The sequence below is a fragment of the Cannabis sativa genome, chromosome 4 (assembly GCF_029168945.1).
Source record: "Cannabis sativa cultivar Pink pepper isolate KNU-18-1 chromosome 4, ASM2916894v1, whole genome shotgun sequence".
Lineage (NCBI taxonomy): Eukaryota > Viridiplantae > Streptophyta > Magnoliopsida > Rosales > Cannabaceae > Cannabis > Cannabis sativa.
The window spans coordinates 17445809-17466307 of NC_083604.1; the positions used below are offsets into that span (position 1 = coordinate 17445809).

Genomic DNA, 20499 nt, shown 5'->3' on the forward strand with positions numbered 1-20499 from the left:
TCCTACAATATTTTGATCCATTTTTACTATTAAAAGAATTTTAGTAAAATTAGTTTATTTTATATATTTTTAAATGTTGAGAAATATGACTTCTTAGTAAGTTTTCTATTATTATTTGTAAAAATTCCACATGGATTAAGAACTACATGATTAATATATTTCTAGCTAAACTATAAACAAAGTATTCTTACACTAACTTTTGTCCAAAAAGATATATGCAAAAAATATATAAATTATTTGAACAAAGTATTCTTTTTTGTTAATTTATATATTTATCTAATATATCTATATATTTATAAGCTAAAAAATATAAGGCATCATCTTATTATTTATTATTTTGAAATGCAGTATCCTATTAATTTATGATTCTTTTTTCTTTATTATTTTTTTCATTTATATATTTTTTATTCATTTCTTTTCTAAGTGACGTTTGATATACTTACTAAAAAAATTATGTACAAAAAGTTTCAATCTTTTTTCTTTTTTAAGGTTAAAAATACAATCTTTAGTCATGTCTTTTGACATGTGTGTAGTCTCTCTGTGATTGAGAGTTTTCATATGTTTGTGAGGATCTGATTTTGTTGGCCTTTTGTTTCTGAGTGTTCGTGATTAACATGTTGGATTGTTGTTGCTTATTGATCACCATGGCTTCAAGCAGTGGAATTATGAAGGATGTGGAGAAAAAATGGTCAAATATCTGCTTAGATGAAAAGGAAGACTTTGTTACAAAATTGGAAGAAGAGGAACTGAATGAGGTAGAGTATGATGATCGGTGGTGCCTTATTGGGAGGCTTCTTTCTGGAAAGATTTCAGATTATCAAGTTTTCCAAAATATCATTGCTGATTTGTGGAAACCAGGGAAAGGGATGTATGTAAAAATACTTGAACAAAATCGATTTTTATTCCAATTCTACCATGAAATTTACATTGACAGAGTTATCACTGGTAGCCCTTGAACTTACGATCGTAAACAATTACTTATTGAGAGATTAAAGCCAGGAGATAACCCAATAACTAAACCGATCAACCATCTTGATTTGTGGGTCCAGATACACGACTTACAACCTGGGTTCAAAACAGAGAAAGTTGTTCTACAGGCTAGAAACTAGATTGGATTATTCCTTGAATCTGATCCTAACAATTTCAAAGGTGTATGGCGAGAGTATCTACGAGTCCGCGTTCGGATGAACATTGATCACCCCCTGAAAAGACGAATGAAGTTCAAAAGAACAAGAGGAGATACCTTCTACGCTAATTTCAAATATGAAAGAGTTCCCACCTTTTGTTTCTTATGTGGTATAATGGGACACTCTGAACGTTTTTGTAAAAAGCTTTATGAGCTCCCAGCAGACCGAATTGATAAACCGTATAGTATCGACATGAGAGCTCCCTCAACGCGTCAGAATTTTCTGGCTGCATCTCCATGGTTGCGTTCTGCAAAACAAGTTGCTCAATCCAACGACGTCGATGAAGAAGGCGGTGATCGTGGAGTTAATGCCCCTCCACAATTGAAGGATGCATTCACTTCAGTATCCAATCATGGTAAATCTGTTTATTTTGATCATAGTGTGCCAACTGACTTTATGCGTTATGTTAGGGATGCTGATATTAACATAGTCAATGGAGGTAATGGAGAAAATGGTCCATCAATTGTGATTAATGAGAATGATTCCCTTTGTGTTTGATGATGAACTTACCATATCGGCTCTTAAAAGGAAACGTGTGGAGAAGGGTCCCATTATGGGTTCACATATGGAAAATGTGGCTGATATGGAACAAGCTAATGAGTTAAATATTGGTATTCTTGCAAATACTGAGGAGTTGTCAAAAAACGATTTTATGGTGGGCTCTGGTGACAGGCCCACCGCTCATTATGAATACTCTTAGCTGGAATTACCGTGGGCTTGGGAACCCACGGGCTATTCAATTCCTTACAGACATTTACTTTTCCTATGTGAGACTATGTGCAAAAAAAGATGTAATGGACCGTATAAAAAATAAATTGGGCTTTGATAGTTGTTTTATTGTTGAAGCCCAAGGGAGAAAAGGTGGTCTTGCTCTTCTTTAGAAAAATACTGATGATGCCCATCTTCTTTGATATTCGGACAACCACATTGACATTGAAATTCATTCTCCTGGTTCTGCACGATGGAGACTCACTGGTTTCTATGGGGAACCAAATTGATCCCTCCGTGACCAGTCTATTGCTCCTCACTCGCCTCAACCTTAGTGTATTATAGGCGACTTTAATAACATTGCTTCTCAAGATGAAAAAAGAGGCGGATGACCCTATCCCTCTTATCTGTTTAATGGCTTACAAGAGGTTATTCGTCATTGTTGTCTCTTTGATTTGAAGCTCCACGGCTATGCCTTCACCTGGGAATGTGGGAGAGGAAGCAGTCAACATGTTGAAATCAGGTTAGATAAAGTCCTTGTTACTCAACATTGGCTTGATATTAAGCTATATTATCAAATTGTGATTTTTCTTCTAGTGATCATACTCCTATTTTTCTGCAACCTGATGTGAGTAATCGTGGTAGTCATCTCCAATTTTTTCGTTATGAAAATGCTTGGTCTCGCGAGCCGTATTGCAAGCAACTTGTGAAAAATTGTTGGGAAGTCTATGGCAATCTTACTCTGGCTGATAAAATAAAACAGTGCAGTAAAAGTTTGAGAGAATGGGGGTTTGAACTTCCTGGGAACTTCAAGAATAGGCTGAAAAAAAAAAAAGTAAAAATCGTACGGCTGCCATGAAAAATTCAAGCAACCATTCTGCCACTGCCGATTTTGATGATGAAAAAAATAATTATTTTGAGATTTTAGCTCAGCAAGAACTTTACTGGAAGCAAAGATCTAAGCAACATTGGCTTCATTCGGGAGACAAAAACAGTAAATATTTTCATGCCTCAGCCAGCACAAGGAAACACAGCAACCAAATTCTGAGATTAAAAGATCCAAATGGTGATTGGAAGGATCGGGATTCAGGTCTGAATCTGGTTATTACAGATTACTTTTCTGATCTTTTTACTTCTACTGGGACTATATGTAAGAGCGTGGTGGAGAACATTCGATGCTCTGTCACTCGTGAACAAAATGAAGATCTTCTTAGGCCTATTACTGCTGAGGAAGTCAAGCAATCTCTCTTCCAAATGCATCCTGATAAAGCTCCTGGACCGGATGGTATGGGACTGGGTTTCTATCAACCTCACTGGGATATTGTAGGTACTTATCTGGTTAAATTAGTATCTGATTTCTTTGATACTGGTAAATTTCCTAGCGAATTCAACACTACCAATCTGGTTCTTATTCCCAAAAAGAAAATTTTCTCTACCATGGGAGACTTGTGCCCTATTGCTCTATGCAATGTAGCCTACAAGATTGGTGCTAAAGTTCTTGCCAACCGTATGCGTTCTCTGATTGATGCTGTTATTTCAGAAACACAGAGTGCCTTCATACCTAGTCGACTCATTTCAGACAATATCATGGTGGCTTTTGAATTAATGCACTACTTGAAACGGAAATGAAGAGGGAAAAAAGGGCTCATGGCTTTAAAGCTTGACATGAGCAAAGCTTACGACCGTGTTGAATGGGATTATTTGTGTGCCGTCATGCTCCGTATGGGATTTGCTGAGAAATGGGTGAAGCTTGTTATGGAATGTGTCACTATGGTCAGATATACTATTGTTCACAATAACCATATTATGGGACCGATCATTCCAACTTGAGGTATCCGTCAAGAAGACCCGCTTTTGACATATCTCTTCATTATCTGTGCTGAGGGATTTTCTTCAATCATCAAAAAATTTGAAGCTAATCAACTTATCCAAGTTTGCCGAGTTGTTAATGGGGCCCCTACGATATCACATATGCTGGTTGCTGATGATAGCTACCTATTTTGTCAAGCTACCAATGATGTGGCCTTGAATGTTCGCACCCTGCTTCATTCTTTTGAAATAGTGTCTGGGCAAAAGGTGAATGTCACTAAGTCTTCTATTTTCTTTAGCCCCAATACTGATCAAATGCTAAAGAATCAAATATGTTCAACATTAGAGATGACTGAAGCCGATGAACACAGCATGTACCTTGGCCTACCAAATACCATGGGTAGGAAAAAGGCAGCAATTCTTGGTTTTTTAAAACTAAGGTGGTGAATCGAATCAACAGTTGGAATGGTCATTTTTTGTCTTGTGCTGTTAGGAGATACTTCTCAGACGGTCATTCAATCCCTCCCCACCTATGCTATAAGTATTTTTCTCATTCCCCTTAAGATTTGTAACGAGATTGAAACATTAATGGCTAACTTTTGGTGGAAAACAACATCTAGTAAAGGTAATGGGATAATTTGGATGTCATGGGATAGGATGGCTGTTCACAAAGATCTTGCCTTGGCTTTCGTCGTCTACATGATTTTAATCTTGCAATGTTAGCTAAGTAAGGTTGGCGGCTACTTATCTCACCAAACTCTCTTGTCAGCCAAGTTTATAAAGCAAGGTACTTTCCTCGATCTAATTTTCTTGATGCTGAACTTGGTAACAACCCAAGCTTTGTCTAGAGGAGTATATGGCAAGCAAAAGACATTATTCAGATTGGTGCCAAACGCATTATAGGATCAGGGACTACCACAAGTATCCTCTCTCATCCTTGGTTTCCTGACAACTCCAATCTGTTTGTCACAACAACTCACCCGAGCTTGCATAATAAGATGGTAAACTCCCTCTTTAAAATTGATAACTTTTCTTGGGACCGAGAGATTGTTTCTGATATATTCAATATGCGCGATGCATCTTTGATTTTTGGGCTGCCATTATGTGCCTCTGCTGGTCATGGATAGGGGAAAGCAATGGCACTTTCTCGGTGAAAAGTGCTTATCTTTTGCTGCAGAAATCAAAGAAACAGCATACGAGTACTGATAATTCTGGATTCTGGCGCTCACTTTGGCAGCTAAAAATCCCTCTGAAAGTTAAAAACTTCATGTGGAGGGTTGTTTCGAGTGCCCTTCCCACTTGTTTACAACTTGTTACCAAGCATGTAGACATCTCTTCGAACTGCCCCATATGCAAAAGCCATCCAGAATCGGTTTCTCGTGCCATCATCAGCTGCTCCTTAGCCCAATCTTGCTAGAATTATGCACACCCCACGGTAATTACTGCTTCTAATATCACAGTAGGAATGTGGCTTTGCAATGTATTCCAAGTTTCTGATATGGAAACAAAGTGTCGAATTGCTATGCTATGTTGGGCAATATGGAAAGCACGCAACAACCTGGTTTGGAATAAAAAAAGAACTTCTCCCCAACAAGTTTCTTCATCAGCATTAGTTGCTCTTGATCAATGGCGTAAAGCTCAAGATAAATAAAACTTATTGTCATTGGCTCTTTAAACCAATGGCTCTAACGTTGAGCAATGGACTAAACCTGAATCTAATACAATCAAGATTAATGTTGATGCCGCTCTCTTTGAAGGAGAAGGCTCCTACGGCTTTGGCATTGTTGCCCGAAACTCCTCAGGCATTTTATTGGATGCTATTGCAGTATGCAGCCGAGGGTCGTTTGCACCTGAAGTTGTAAAGCCATAGGAGTTAAGGAAGCTCTTTGTTGGATCAAAACTAAGGGTTGGGATAAAGTGGAGATTGAAACCGACAGTATGCTCACCGTTCAGGCCATCCTCTATTTTTGGGCTGGTTGTTAACGATTGTAAACATTTATTTTCTTATCTTCCACATGTTTCTTTGAATTTTATTAAACAATCAACTAATAGAGTTGCCCACTATGTGGGCTAGGCACTCCCGATTTTTTTCTCGTTGTAGCATTGATGTTCAGAATTTACCACCTGATTTTCAGGACCTTTTGTACTCGGAATGCTAAATTTCAATGAAGTTTATATTTCATTTTCAAAAAAAAAATTATATACAACAATAAAGTATAAATAATGATATAATAAATCTAATTATGATTAAATTAATGAATATATAATTAATTTTTATAGTAATTAATAATAATATCTTATGATAATTAAATGAAGTAATAAAAAAAATTAAGGTGATAGAATAAGAATTAAAAAATTATTTCATTTGAATTTAAAAATAATTAAAAAATAACAAACAATTATGATTTATTTATTTAGTAAAAATATTTACAACTATTTATTAGAATATAAATCTATAAAAAAAAAATACGAAAAAATAATCATAAAATAAATTTTTTTTAATAATTATAACAATAATATTTGTTACAAAATCTTTACTTTTTAATATATTTTGAAATAACAAACTATATTTTTAATTTTAACACTATTAATTTATTTATAATATACACATTAAAATATTATATTATAAATTATATTACTTAATATAAATACTATATATATACATAAAAATTATAAAATGTAGGCAACACTTCGCGCATATTAGTTCCCTAATATTAAAATAATCAAATAGTTTTGCAATGAATATGTTGATCGTTTATTATACTTACAAGTGGAAGCCATTTCCCCAAGAGTACATGTAAATGGAATCCTTATTTGATTGACCGAACATTATAATATTATAAGTCATCCTCCAACCTAATTATTATGTAGTAAAAAAAATAGAAACTAAATATGGTAATATAATATAAATACATTATTTATTAAATATAGATGCTTCTATCCTTTTCAAAGAAAAAATATTATAAAATATAACACCATAGATTATAGATGTGTGATCCTCTGAAGACTGAACGTAGTTATAAAAGGACAAACCTGCAAAGTTTTGTTTCAAACAATATTAAAGATTCCAATAATAACCATCTCTCCCTCTAACTACCTCTTCAAAATACCAATATATATTGTGTTATTATTTTTATATATAAAAATATATAGTAATAATAATGTGGAAAATTAAATTTGGAAGTGGAGGTGATGAAGATCCTGATTTGTACAGTACAAACAATTTTCTGGGAAGACAAAGATTTGAGTTTGATGAAAAAGCAGGGACTCCTGAAGAGAGAGATCAAGTCGAAGAGGCTCGCCACAATTTCTACAAAAATCGTTACAAAGTCACTCCCTCCAGTGATCTCATCTCCCGATTTCAGGTATATATTTATATACATAATCAACATATATATATATATATTTCTATGCTTTCATGATTGCAGATCAATGGTATTAAAAGTTATTATTATTGTTAAAAAAAAAATTATATTTTACACTATAATCAATTATGTTTTTAAATAATTGTGCTGGAATACCAGACCAAAAAGAAAGTAAAGAGCTTTTTATCAATTTTATTTGTCCAATAAGAGACAGATGCCGTATTTATATGAATAGGACACAAAATGGGACACGACAAAAGATTTGGATAGCCTCAGAGTCTCTGTTAAAAACCTCAGATCTTTCTCATATTTATCTTCATACTCTTTCTCATTTTCACTTTCTATCTTCATCTCTTTCTCTCTTTTCTTTTTCTTTTATCACTTTTAGAATTTTATGACTACTAATTTATTTGATTTAATTATAGAAAAAACTTGTCCTACATTTTTTTTTTCATAAAAACAATAGGACAAAAAAAAACTTTTTACCCTTAATTAATTATTATACTTATAGACTCTTGTCCATGAATGATTTTGCTTAGCAAAAATACCCCTCAAATTATAGTTCTTGTAAATTTTTATTCCTTCTATTTAAAAAATTCACGGTTTACGGATAATAAATATTTTATGGTATTTCATTAATTAATTATTTTTTATTTTAAAAAATAAGTAATAATTATTTTAAAACTAAAAGTTAATACAGACTGACTTTTTAATTCCTTAAAAATAATAATAAAATAAATACAAACCAAATAATTATATCTAACTTTATTTAAATAATTAAAACTTTCTTTTTGGGTAAAATAAAACACTTATAATATCAACATTAAAATTGAAATATAAATCTATAAACAAATAATATTATACTTGAAATAAAAATTAAGAACTTAAATAAATCTCAACAAAAAGTATGAAGAAATAAAGGGAGTGAGCAACGCTGGCTGAAGAAAAAGAAATTCAGTGCTGGTTGGATAATCAATAAAAAAAACAATTTTTGTTTAATTAATTAAAAACTAAAGAGAAACTGAAAATTTTGTTAAGTAAAATTAGAAAAAAAAAATTCAAAATGATTACTAAACATGCTTTAAATTAATTTGTTAATTTTTAATTGAGTTTTTTTATTTTTTAGTTAAATTATTTTTTTTTTTTTTACTAAAATAGGTAATGTAAATAATTTATTTAGTAGCTTTTTATTTATTGCTTATTTTAAAAATAATTTTTACTTTTTTTTTCAAAAAATTAAATCAATTAATTAATAAAAATACTATAAAATATTTTTTTTATAGTGTCATGTCAACAAGTCCTTAGGTTTTTGGATAGGAGCAAAAATTTATAAGTGTTATAGTTTAGGGTCATTTTTGCCAAACTAAATAATTTAGAGAGCAAGAATCTAAGAGTTCGTTTGGTATACTTTATTAAACCGTATTGTATTGTATAGTATTATATTAAATTGTATTTTATGTAATACTTTTATGTAAAACTATATGTAGTATTAACTTTTAAGGACACATAAATATATAATATTTTAGTATAAATTAAAGTTTAATATAGTATTATATAAAAATATAATATATAATCGAATTCAATATAATACAATACAATACAATCTAATACGACGTTCCAAACAAGCCCAAAGTGCTATATAATTCAGGGGATAACAAAACTTTTTGTCCCAAAAAATTTAACTAATTGAGTTTTTGTCATGCCTTACATATATAATCACTAGTGTATACATGTAGGGCACTTCTATTGTATGGGTGTGGCCTTTTGCCACCGATAGGAGTGTCTCTATTTCCACAAGGGCACTTGAATTGTACCGGTGTGGCCTTTTCCCCTATTTTCACAATAAGAGAAATTATATAGTTTAATTTTTTTTTTTATATGACACTATATATATTAATATGGTAATGGTTTAAGATCTTTCATCCGTTTTAATTAAATTTTGAATAATTTATAATAATGAAAATAAATTTCAAATTAATTATTTCACCCACCTATTAAATAGACTTAAAATAATCAAACATACTTTGTATTGTCAAAAATGTAAATTATTCATCATTTTTCAAAAATTTATGTCAAGTTATACATAACTACATTACTCATCATTATATAAAGAAAAATGAGATTGTAATACATCTGTGTTTCATAAATGGGTAGTTGAAGCTGATTTTATACAAATTTAAAGTCTATCTTTAAAATTATTTAAAATGTCACCAAAATTTATAAAATTTCCTAAATAATTACCATATATTAATATCATCACATTAGAAATTTTAATTATATAATTTCTGGAATATAAAAAACAGGGCCTTAATTAGATTGATTGATGTCCACATATCATATGTGAGGTGAAATATTGTGCACCCCACGAATTAATAAATCGATTCGAAAGTAGGCAACAAAATTTCTAAAGTCGTTGTGTATTTTCTTCACCAAAAATGATTGTTCTACAGTTCTACTCTAACCGATATCAAGCACATTTTGTCTTTTTTGTTTTATGTAATATTAATTTTCTATTATTATTATTATTGTTGTTGTTTTTGTTGTTGTTGTTTAATAGTGTAATATTAATGAGCAAACTAACGTAATGATCTGGCCGCCTGAACTAAGGCAGTCTACACCCGGTGTCTAAGGTCCACTCAAACTCAGGGTCCAAAATTATTATAAAGTATATTTTTTGTATTAAAAAAATTAATATTTTTGAAAATTTTTGTAAAAAAAAAACTCAATAATACTCACATTTTATTTTAAATAAAACACACCCTCAGCAAATTTGTTAGGCCCATTATTACTTAGGGTCAGCCCTGCAATGTAAACTAATAATCTCATGAAGAGTGCCTATAAGGCTAAATGAAAAGTTAGTATCGAAATCGGATGGTAATTTTTCCTACCATTTTAACTTATCTCGATGAAATTATAAATTAAAAAATATAAATAAATAAAAAGAGTAGCCAAAGAATTTTGTTATTATGCACTACGGTAAAATAAATGTTAAATGACACTAGTGGTGTCTAGCACCCTCTTCAGTATTATACTTCTATTAGTGGAATTAAGTTTCAGATCCTATATAACTTAAGTAAATTCTTTTAAAAAATATCACTAATTAATTGTAAGATGTCACCTCAAAATGATACTAAGAACATCTCCAATGGTAGCATCCTTAAAGGATGCTAAAAATTTACACGTTATCTAAAAATATAATATTTATTTTATCTCTCTTCCACATCATTTTTGACACTCTTACTTCTAAAAACACCCCAATGTATAGCACTCTTAAAAAATGTTATAATTATGATTTAACACATTATTATTTAATATATATCCTAATTTTTAACTACAATAACTTTTTAGATTCAATTTTTTATTAAAAAAAATGAATAGCATCAATGCTACAACATAGCATCCATACAAATTTCTAGAATGATATCATTTTTTCTCCAATAGTATAGCATCTCAATATTTTGCCACATAATATGTCCACTTCACTAAGCATCATCTAAAGTTATACTATTAGAGATGCTCTAAGCACTATACATTTTTCCTTAGGACTCGTTTGGTACGCCGTATAAGGGACGTATTGTATTAAATAATAAAGAACACTATGTTTGGATAAAGTAATATATTGTATTAATTATTAAAATCAAAATTTTTAATACAATACATGTTGTATTATTTAATACATGACAAATGGTTCGTATTAGCTTGTATTATAATATTTACAAAGGATTCGGGGTCAACACCAATCTTTGGCCCGGGCCCGGACCCGGACCCAAACTCAAACCCAGACCAAAACTCGAACCCCGAACTGGACTGAGACCCGAACCTAACCTATAGTTGGTGTTGGGGTCGAGTGTATTGAAAATATATTATAACTTTACACAATCTATTAATGCAAGTCAATCTCGAACATAGTATTGTGTTAAATAATACTAATACAATACAATACAATCTAATCCAACACAATACAATATAATATAATACAATACAGCGTATCAAATGAGCCCTTAAAAAGTTATGATGATTAATTACAGTATATGATAAAATTAAAACTTTATTTTCCCAAAGGGTTAGTATTGGCCGTTCATTATTTTTTTGGTACGATAACGTAATACGTGAAAATATAATTATTTTATTTGTATACCAAAGTTAATTTTTTATTGTATTGTAATGGTATTTACAATTAATTAATAGTTTTAATAGCTTAAAGGTCTTGGATTCGAACCCATGACCTCTCTCTTTTTCCCATCCCTCCCTCACCACTAAGCTAGTTTTAATGACTTTTGTATATAAAAGTTTATAGAGGAAATTACATTGTATACCTACTTTATTTTATTTGTTTTAATTTTTACCTTCATTTTTATATTTTTTAAGATATATTCACTTTTATAGATGATGTCCCCATTAGATCCCTTAGGTTAATGTAAATTATATGCTAAAATTAATTAGAGAGTGAGGTTATATTAGACAACCCACTCAAAAAAGTGAATATATTTTAATAAAATATATTATGAGGGTATTTTTGATTAATGGATACAAAAAAAAAAAGGTATTTTTCAACTTATCCCAAGTTTATATCGTATCTCAATATAACCACGGTCTTATATACACGTGTTGAAAGTAGGTTAGTTTTTTGGTAAATATTATTTTGGACTCTGTGTTTTGCAAAAGTTATCAAATTGAACTTTCTGTTTTGTTAAATGACAAAATGGATCTTGTATTTTCCAAAATAGTACAAATAGGATCCTGAACTAATTTTTTTGTCAAAATAAAATTTAATAATAATCCAATCTAAATGTGTTATAAGAAAACTGTTTATATTTTTTGTATCTTTTCATGTTAGGAATTGTCTTCAAGTTGGTTATATTATAAAAAAATTGTCGAAAATTAAGCTCAGAGTTTTATTTTTACTATTTTAGAAAATATATGGTCCATTTTATCATTTAACAAAATAGAAAGTTCAATTGATAACTATTACAAAATACAAGATCTAAAATAGTATTTACCCTTCTTTCCAAAACAAAAAATAAAATAAAATAAAATAAAAAGTAGGTTAGTTAGGGACTATAATTTTGCTAGATAATTCTAGTGACTACTTTCATTGGGCTTGGCCCAATAGGCAGAGAAATCTAGTTAATTTCTTGCTCCATGTAATTGTGACAGTTTGCAGATGAAATAAAGTAGAAACAGTAGAAAACTCTAGAGCAAGAGTTTTTTTTTTTTGCCAACAGTTTTTTGTTTTTACATCCTTTTTTTGTTTTAAATGATGTTGTTATATATAATAAATTAACATAAATTTCCACCCTATATATATTTAATAAAAAAATGTTAATTATTGTAAACATAAATATTTTTAGAATTTAAGGTAAATTTATTTATAAACATGTATTGTACAGAATAGAAAAATAGGTCTACGAAGAAATTAGTTAAGGCACAATAACATATCCGGTGTGTTCAAATTTATTACTTTTACTACTCTTAAAAAAGAAGAAATTATATTATATACTCATTTTATTTTATTTATTTTAAATTTTACCTCTATTTTTATATCTTTTAAGATATACTCACTTTTATAGATAATGTCTCCATTAGACTCTTTATGTTAATATAAATTATATGCTAGACTTAAGTAGAGAATGAGAGTATATTGGGCAACTCACTCAACAAAATTAATATATATTTTAATAAAATATAATATAAAAGTATTTTTGATTAATGGATAAAAAAATAAAATATTTTTTAACTTCTCCCCTTAAAAACACACAAGGAAATCATATATTAGAGTAGCTAAAATAGTTTATTTTTAAATTTTTAGCTAAAAAGTAATAAAATAGTACTACATCATTTTTCTTTATTTTACATCAAATTACATGTAGATAATGAATTTTTAAGTTTTTGGGTTTTTCAAATATTTTTCTTCAATTTTTTATTTATAAATTTATATTTTATTTTACACTAATTAATTGTTTATTATTTTCTCTTTCTTACTTTTTATTTTTTTTTTACTTATTTTAATAATAAAAAGTATCCAATATAATATTATAATTGTTAAAAAATATAAAAAATATATAAAATAATGTAAAAATAGATAACGTACTTGACTTTTAATAAAATATTTTGAAGAATAAGATAGAGAAGTGTTTTCTACTTTATTTAATATTGCTTCAGGTGACACAGAATCTAGAGTCTAGATTAAATATTTGCTAGCTGTTTATCAATTAGTCCAGAGAGATATGACTTAATTGGAAAACTTAATTATATAATAATCAAGCTTACCATTGTGAGATTTTACCGAGGGATCATGTTCCCAATATTGAACATGTTATACACATTGATTATATATAACCATTAATTAATAAATTAAATCAAATGAGGATTTTATACTATTAGATTATGGTCACGTTTATTATACATTTATATAATAATATATGAAAGATATCTATCTTTCTTTGTTAAAGAAAATTATTAATTAGGTCCAAACTCTTACTAAACATCACCATTAACTTAGCTAGTTTAGTAAATTTCCAAAAAACATAAAAATAATAAAAAAAAATTATAAATATACAATTTGTACAGAATTTTTAATATTTTTACGGTGATTTTAGATCTTATTTATAAAAATACAGTGTTTTATTTTTATGTTGTATTCTTGTTATTTTATTGTTAATTTTTTTTATTATTCATATATTATTTTTTAAATTGATTTGTTGTTGTTTTCTTCTTATTTTTATGTAATTTTTGTATTTTTTTTATATTTTTATAAAATATCGTAAAAATATAAAAAAAAATTAAAAATATAAATTTTTATATTATTTTATTATCCCTAAATAAATTTTAGTTATGATCCTATTTTTGTCTTATTAGAAAGTTAGTTTAAATAATAAATTATTATTAATTGTCTATTCTTTTTTAAAAAAATATTGTGAATAAAAAGATTTAAGATGTAACGAGGATGATGATGATTTTTTATATATGGATATTGTTGGGTAGATGCTAAGGGAGAATAAGTTCAAACAAACAATTCCTCAAGTAAAAGTGGAGGATGATGAAGAAATCACATATGAGAAAGCAGATGCAGCTATGAGAAGGTCTATTAATTTTTGGTCTGCATTGCAATCGCCTCATGGTCATTGGCCAGCTCAAAATGCTGGTGTCATGTTCTACATTCCTCCATTGGTCAGTTAAATTAACTTGATGCACAAAATTATAATTAATGATCATATATAATCCATTTTAATGACAGATTTATTATTATTATATTATTCTTAATGTAGGTATTTTGCATGTATATTTGTGGACACTTGGACAAAGTATTCAATGAACATCATAAGAGAGAAATGTTATGGTACATGTATTGTCATCAAAATAAAGATGGAGGGTGGGGATTGCATATTGAGGGCCCAAGTATGATGATGTGTACGGTTCTTAACTACCTAGCCATGCGTATTCTTGGAGAATCTCCTGATGGTGGTCTTGATAATGCATGCTCTAAAGCTCGAAAATGGATTCATGATCATGGTGGTGCTGTTGGCTCTGGCTCTTGGGGGAAGACTTGGATGGCAGTATGTACTTCATTATTCTCGCTCTATATATAATGTTATGTACATATAAAAATATTTTAAACTATATACAAATATACAATATAAATTCTTGTGCTTAATAATTTTTTAATTGCAGATACTTGGTGTTTATGAATGGGAAGGATGCAACCCAATACCTCCGGAATTTTGGTTTTATCCATCTGTGGTTCCTCTTCATCCATGTAATATTCGACTAACATAATATATTTTTTTATTATTATTTTTAAAATAAATATATATTTTTTTTGAATAATAAATATATTTTTTCTATTACATATATATGAAAAAATATCAGGTAATAATGTGATTGTTTTTAATTATTATAGTTAGAGAAGGTAGTGTTAAATATAGTTAGAGAAGATCGATCTCTCACAATTTTTTTCAGATAATTTAGGATAGCAAATTATAATTAATATTCAAATGTCTAATTTACACGTACACTTGTTTTGACATTTATACATGGGTGCAATAAGTTTTATATCATAATATTGCATCCTAAGTTACTTTAAATTTCTTAAAAACTTATGAAAATCTTGTGTATACACATTATTTATATTATATAAAATAATAAAGTTGCAACTTATTTATGTACTCAATATATGAATGAAATATTTATAGCTAGTGATTTAAAACAATAACTACTTACTATAGCACCATATAGATCATTCTTTTTTTTTTTTCTTACCAAAATAATTTACCACTCTTAAACATGTTTTGTATACTCTTGACAATTTTAGAAAATTTCTAATTAACACACATTTAATATTGTATGAACAGCCAAAATGTTTTGTTATTGTCGGTTAACCTTCATGCCTATGTCCTATTTTTATGGAAGAAAGTTTGTCGGTGAGATTACACCTCTCATTAAGCAACTAAGGGAAGAAATTCACATCCTTCCTTACCAAAAAATCAAATGGAGCAAAATGCGTCATGTATGTGCTAAGGTAATATAACAATATTTTTTTTTTTGATTTTAGTGCACTTTGATTTTTTTTTTCTTTTTATATATTTATCTTTGTAATTATTTACATAATATTGATTAAAATTTTTAAAATATATATATATAAAAATAGTCGGATTTTTTTTTATTTTTATATTTTGAAATTTTTTATTTATAAATATATTTTTTTATTAAAAATAATAAACCGTTTTGTTTTTGATTGTTTTAGGAAAATTTACATGGTATACTAACTTTTGCCATTTTTTTATAAAAATACTGCCAGACGGTATTTTTTACTTTTTTACTGTGTTTTTTTATAAGTTTCATACTGCAGTATACTGTGTTAAGTTTTCACTGGTGTTCTACTGGTGTTTTACTAGTGTTCTACTGTTGTTTTGAGTTGTTCTGCTTTGTGTTTTACTGGTGTTTTATAAAAATACAGTATTTTTGAAAAAAAAATCGTGTGGTAGTATTTTTGTAAAAGTTAACCCAAATTCCAGTATTTTTATAAGTTTCCCTTGTTTTATCCTCAAGTTATTTTTCTAGATATTTTTAGTTGTTTTATAATTTATTTATAGTTAATTTATAATTATTGTGAGATTAATTTCTGGTTATTTTTCAGTTGTTCTTTTACTTTTTATTGAGTAAAGTATATTTTTATAATTTTAAAACTTTAAAAATATATTTTGTTAATAAAAATTTTAAACTGTAAAATTGTGAATAAATATTAAAAAAATAGTATTTTTGAAAATTATCCAATATTGGTGTTATGTTATTTTTCTAGAAATATCCAATCAAAATTTTGCAGTTTACGAATAAGATAAACATGGATTTAATTTGCATTTATGGTCGAATACAGGAGGATAACTACTATCCTCACGGAAAAGTACAGCGTCTCTTATGGGATGGTGTGTACTATCTTGCCGAGCCTATTATTAATACATGGCCATTCAATAAAATAAGAGAAAAAGCAATTCAAAGAGCAATGGAGCACATACATTATGAGGATGAAAATAGTAGATATATTACAATTGGATGTGTTGAGAAGGTAAATAACTTGCATAAATTCTATACTTACTCTAATAATAGACAAAATAAAAATTATATAACTACATAAACTCATTAATAAAAAATATGTATTTTTTATTTTATTTTAGCCATTGATGATGCTAGCGTGTTGGGCCGAAGACCCTAATGGAGAATATTTCAAAAAACATATTCCAAGAGTTGATGATTATTTATGGGTAGCGGAAGATGGTCTCACTATGCAAGTTAGTACATGCCATATTACTATATAAGCTTTAATAATTCAATCTAATTAATCTTAATGAACCATTATGAATGATTCTTATTAGTAAACAATATATGCAGAGTTTTGGTAGTCAAACATGGGATTGTAGTCTCACAGTTCAAGCACTAGTTGCTGGAAATATTAATAAGGAAATTGCAGCTGTACTAAAGAAAGCACACGAGTTTTTAAAGATGTCTCAAGTTAGAGAGAATCCTCCTAATCATTTAGACCATTTTCGACATATTTCTAAAGGAGCATGGACTTTCTCTGACCGTGATCATGGTTGGCAAGTTTCTGATTGTACTGCTGAAGCTTTAAAGGTATTATTGTTATTACTTATTATGCTACTTATCAATTATACAAGACTAATCCTGAGTTGTGAGAGAATCTAACCAAAAATATGTTATATTTTAAGGGAAAATTTGGGCGGGGAAGAAAAATAAGGCATTTATTTAAATTTTGAGAAAGAACCTCAGAACAGACCTTGTTTGTGCCACGCCTGCATTATATATAAATATTTAAATTTATGTAATGATTATATCATACCCGATAAATAAACAAAATAATTTATTATTAACATAAACTTGCTGCAAATATTTCAGTGTTGCCTTTTGTTAGAAATGATGCCATCGAACCTTGTGGGTGAGCCAATGGAAGCAGAGCACATGTATGATGCTGTAAATGTGATAATGTCATTACAGGTACGACATTTAAATAGTAGCAATCTTAATGTATATCGTAATAAACGTACTTAGATATTGACTAATACATTATTATTAAATTATATTTCATGCAATATTTTTATGTAAAATTACACGTGGTAACGACTTTTATGAACATTTACATATATAATATTTTAGTATAAATTAAAATTTAATATACTTTTATATAAAAATATGATATATAATCCAATTGAATATAATACAATACTACACAATACTACGACCTAATACAACATACCAAACGAGCCCTTAATGTATTACATATATTGAGTTGTATTAATAAACTAACTTAATATTGACTAATACATTTTTAATAAATTAGAGTCCAAACGGCGGTGTTTCAGCTTGGGAGCCAACTGGAGCTCCAAAATGGTTGGAGGTAATTAAATTACTTAAAAAAAAAAATCATAATCATATTTTAATTTACATCAATCTTCATTATTAAAACTAGTAAAAAATAATATTATTTCTTTTCTTTTTTCAGTGGCTCAACCCGGTGGAGTTTCTTGAAGACCTTGTTATTGAATATGAGTAAGTAAAATTATCATACATGAATTATCAAAGTTATGTATACATATCAATAGAGAAAATTATGTATAAAAAATCGGCTCTAATCTTTTTCAATGTTATCACTTTATACTCATGGCCGGCTTTCTCTCTCTCTCTCTATCTATATTTACACATAAAAACAGGTACATAGAGTGCACCTCTTCTTCAATCCAGGCATTAAATCTGTTTAGGAAATTACATCCTAGGCACAGAAAGAAAGAGGTTGATAAATTCATCACCAATGCTGCTAATTACCTTGAAGATACACAAATGGCTGATGGGTCTTGGTATGGAAATTGGGGAATTTGTTTTGTGTATGGCACATGGTTTGCCATTAGAGGATTGGAGGGTGCAGGAAGACACTACAACAACTGTGAAGCTGTTCGCAGAGGCGTTGAATTTTTACTAGAAACACAAAGAGAAGATGGTGGATGGGCAGAGAGCTACACTTCTTGCACTAACAAACTCTACACACCTTTTGAAGGAGACCACTCTATCTTGGTGCAAACTGCTTTAGGACTAATGGGATTAATTCATGGGGGACAGGTTCGTACTAATATGCTTTTAATAGTTTTTGTTATATAAAAATATATAACCTTAATTAGAATTTAAAGTGTAGGGGACTTATTTTTTTTTAAAAAAGGATGGGGTGTATTTGGTTTCTACGTATAAGGTATAACATGTTAAATATTGATACAAATTTATATTTTTATAACATTAAATATAAATTAAAGTAAAAAAAAAAACAAAGAATAAATAAGTTGTTCAAAAAGTAAACATAAAATGTTAAAAATGAAAATATCCTTATTGGCTTCTATGAATTATGATGTATATAAATTAGCTTAACGATTAGCATTGTGCTATAAATATACATTATATATAATTAAGTAAGAAATATATATACACCCCTTACCTCTATGTGGGTTTGCCAATTGTATATATATGCTAATGGTTTTTTTTTTTCCCAATATTTATATAATTTTTATAGGCTGAAAGAGATCCTACTCCTATCCATCGTGCTGCAAAATTATTAATGAATTCTCAATTAGAAGATGGTGATTTCCCCCAACAGGTACTATATGATTCACAATTAGAAGAGTTGTCCTTATATAATAAAATATACAAACTTTTATGACGTTTAATAATTCTTGGTTGTGTTTTAATAATGGCAGGAACTTATGGGGGTTTTTATGAGGAACTGCATGTTGCATTATGGAGCGTATAGAAATATCTTTCCTACTTGGGCTTTGGCTGAGTATCGTAATTTGGTTCCATTACCATCTTCAAATTAAATGAAGACTAGCTAAGATATTGCATGTTTGGAGCAAGCTAAATGAAGATAAGATTGGATTAAATTAAATATTGATTTTTATTTGTATGTAAATTAAATTATTGATATATATTATTTTTCCTGCAACCCAACAAAAGAATTTTGGATGAAAATCAGCATAATTAAATGTACAATTTCAAAAATATAATTAATACCTATTGCAAAATGTTTGAGGAAACTTAGTATATACAATGCTATATTTTTATATCTTTCAATACAGTATATTTTTTCAAATAAATATATAGTATATTTATTATATCTATAAAAGTATGAGTTAGGTTATTAAAATTTGGTTAAGTTATTAAAATAACTCATGTTGACGCTCAAAAGGGGCTAACTCCGTATCGTCTGATAAGCGATAATGGCACATGAAAAATATAAAACTAAAGAGACAACATAGTCACTCTCCATATCGCGATAATAATAGAACTACGTCTATATTGATCTTTTATTATCATAAAAAACAAATAGCTTACAAGAGACCCCGAGAAAAAATAATTAACGAGAGCTTCACCTCACAATTTTTAGAGAGGGAAACACATGTGGAGAGATAAACTCTGATCTTGTAGAGAGAATGAAGAATGTGTAAAATGAGCTAGATGAGCTCTCCTTTTATAGTGAAGGAGGTCCAATTAAATTATAATAAAATAATAAAAAAATTCTCTTGAAATTCACTGGGAAATCGTTGCGGAGCTCGCGAACCTATTATGAGGCCAAAAATTTCAAAATTGTGGGAAGAACAAAAGCCAAGCTTAGATCCATCTTGAAAAGAGCTTTCTAATGCCACTTGAACCGTGTCATTTGGATAAACTTGAGTGAGTTATAGCCAAAATACTGAGCAATATGTAGTGTTGAAAGATCTGTCGGGTTGATGGGCGGCCAAGTTGACATTAAACGTCAACATGGGCGCTCAAAACTCTGTTTCTTGGACTTTAAGCATATTTTGATGAGATTCCAAGTATTGTGAAAGCATTCCCTGGTTCATTCTTTGACTCTGATGAAGTTCTTCACCATCTCTTGGTGA

At 29.0% G+C, this 20499-nt stretch overlaps 2 protein-coding genes across 2 annotated transcripts; both read left to right on the plus strand.

Moving 5' to 3' along the window:
• Nucleotides 1–3542: 3542 nt before the first annotated feature.
• Nucleotides 3543–5121, plus strand: LOC133036823 (uncharacterized). The gene is made up of 4 exons (XM_061113583.1): nt 3543–3657; nt 3811–4128; nt 4198–4422; nt 4832–5121. The coding sequence occupies exons 1-4, from the start codon at nt 3543–3545 to the stop codon at nt 5119–5121; spliced, it is 948 nt and encodes a 315-aa protein (XP_060969566.1).
• A 1538-nt stretch (nt 5122–6659) lies between these two features.
• On the plus strand, nt 6660–19653 carry LOC115714530 (lupeol synthase-like). Its single transcript, XM_061113378.1, has 14 exons — nt 6660–7069; nt 14054–14239; nt 14338–14625; nt 14741–14825; nt 15421–15587; nt 16443–16631; nt 16741–16854; nt 16955–17194; nt 17477–17575; nt 17919–17975; nt 18081–18127; nt 18289–18691; nt 19134–19217; nt 19318–19653. Exons 1-14 carry the CDS (start codon nt 6866–6868, stop codon nt 19435–19437), a joined length of 2283 nt encoding a protein of 760 aa, XP_060969361.1. The 5' UTR covers nt 6660–6865; the 3' UTR covers nt 19438–19653.
• The last annotated feature ends 846 nt before the right edge of the window (nt 19654–20499 follow it).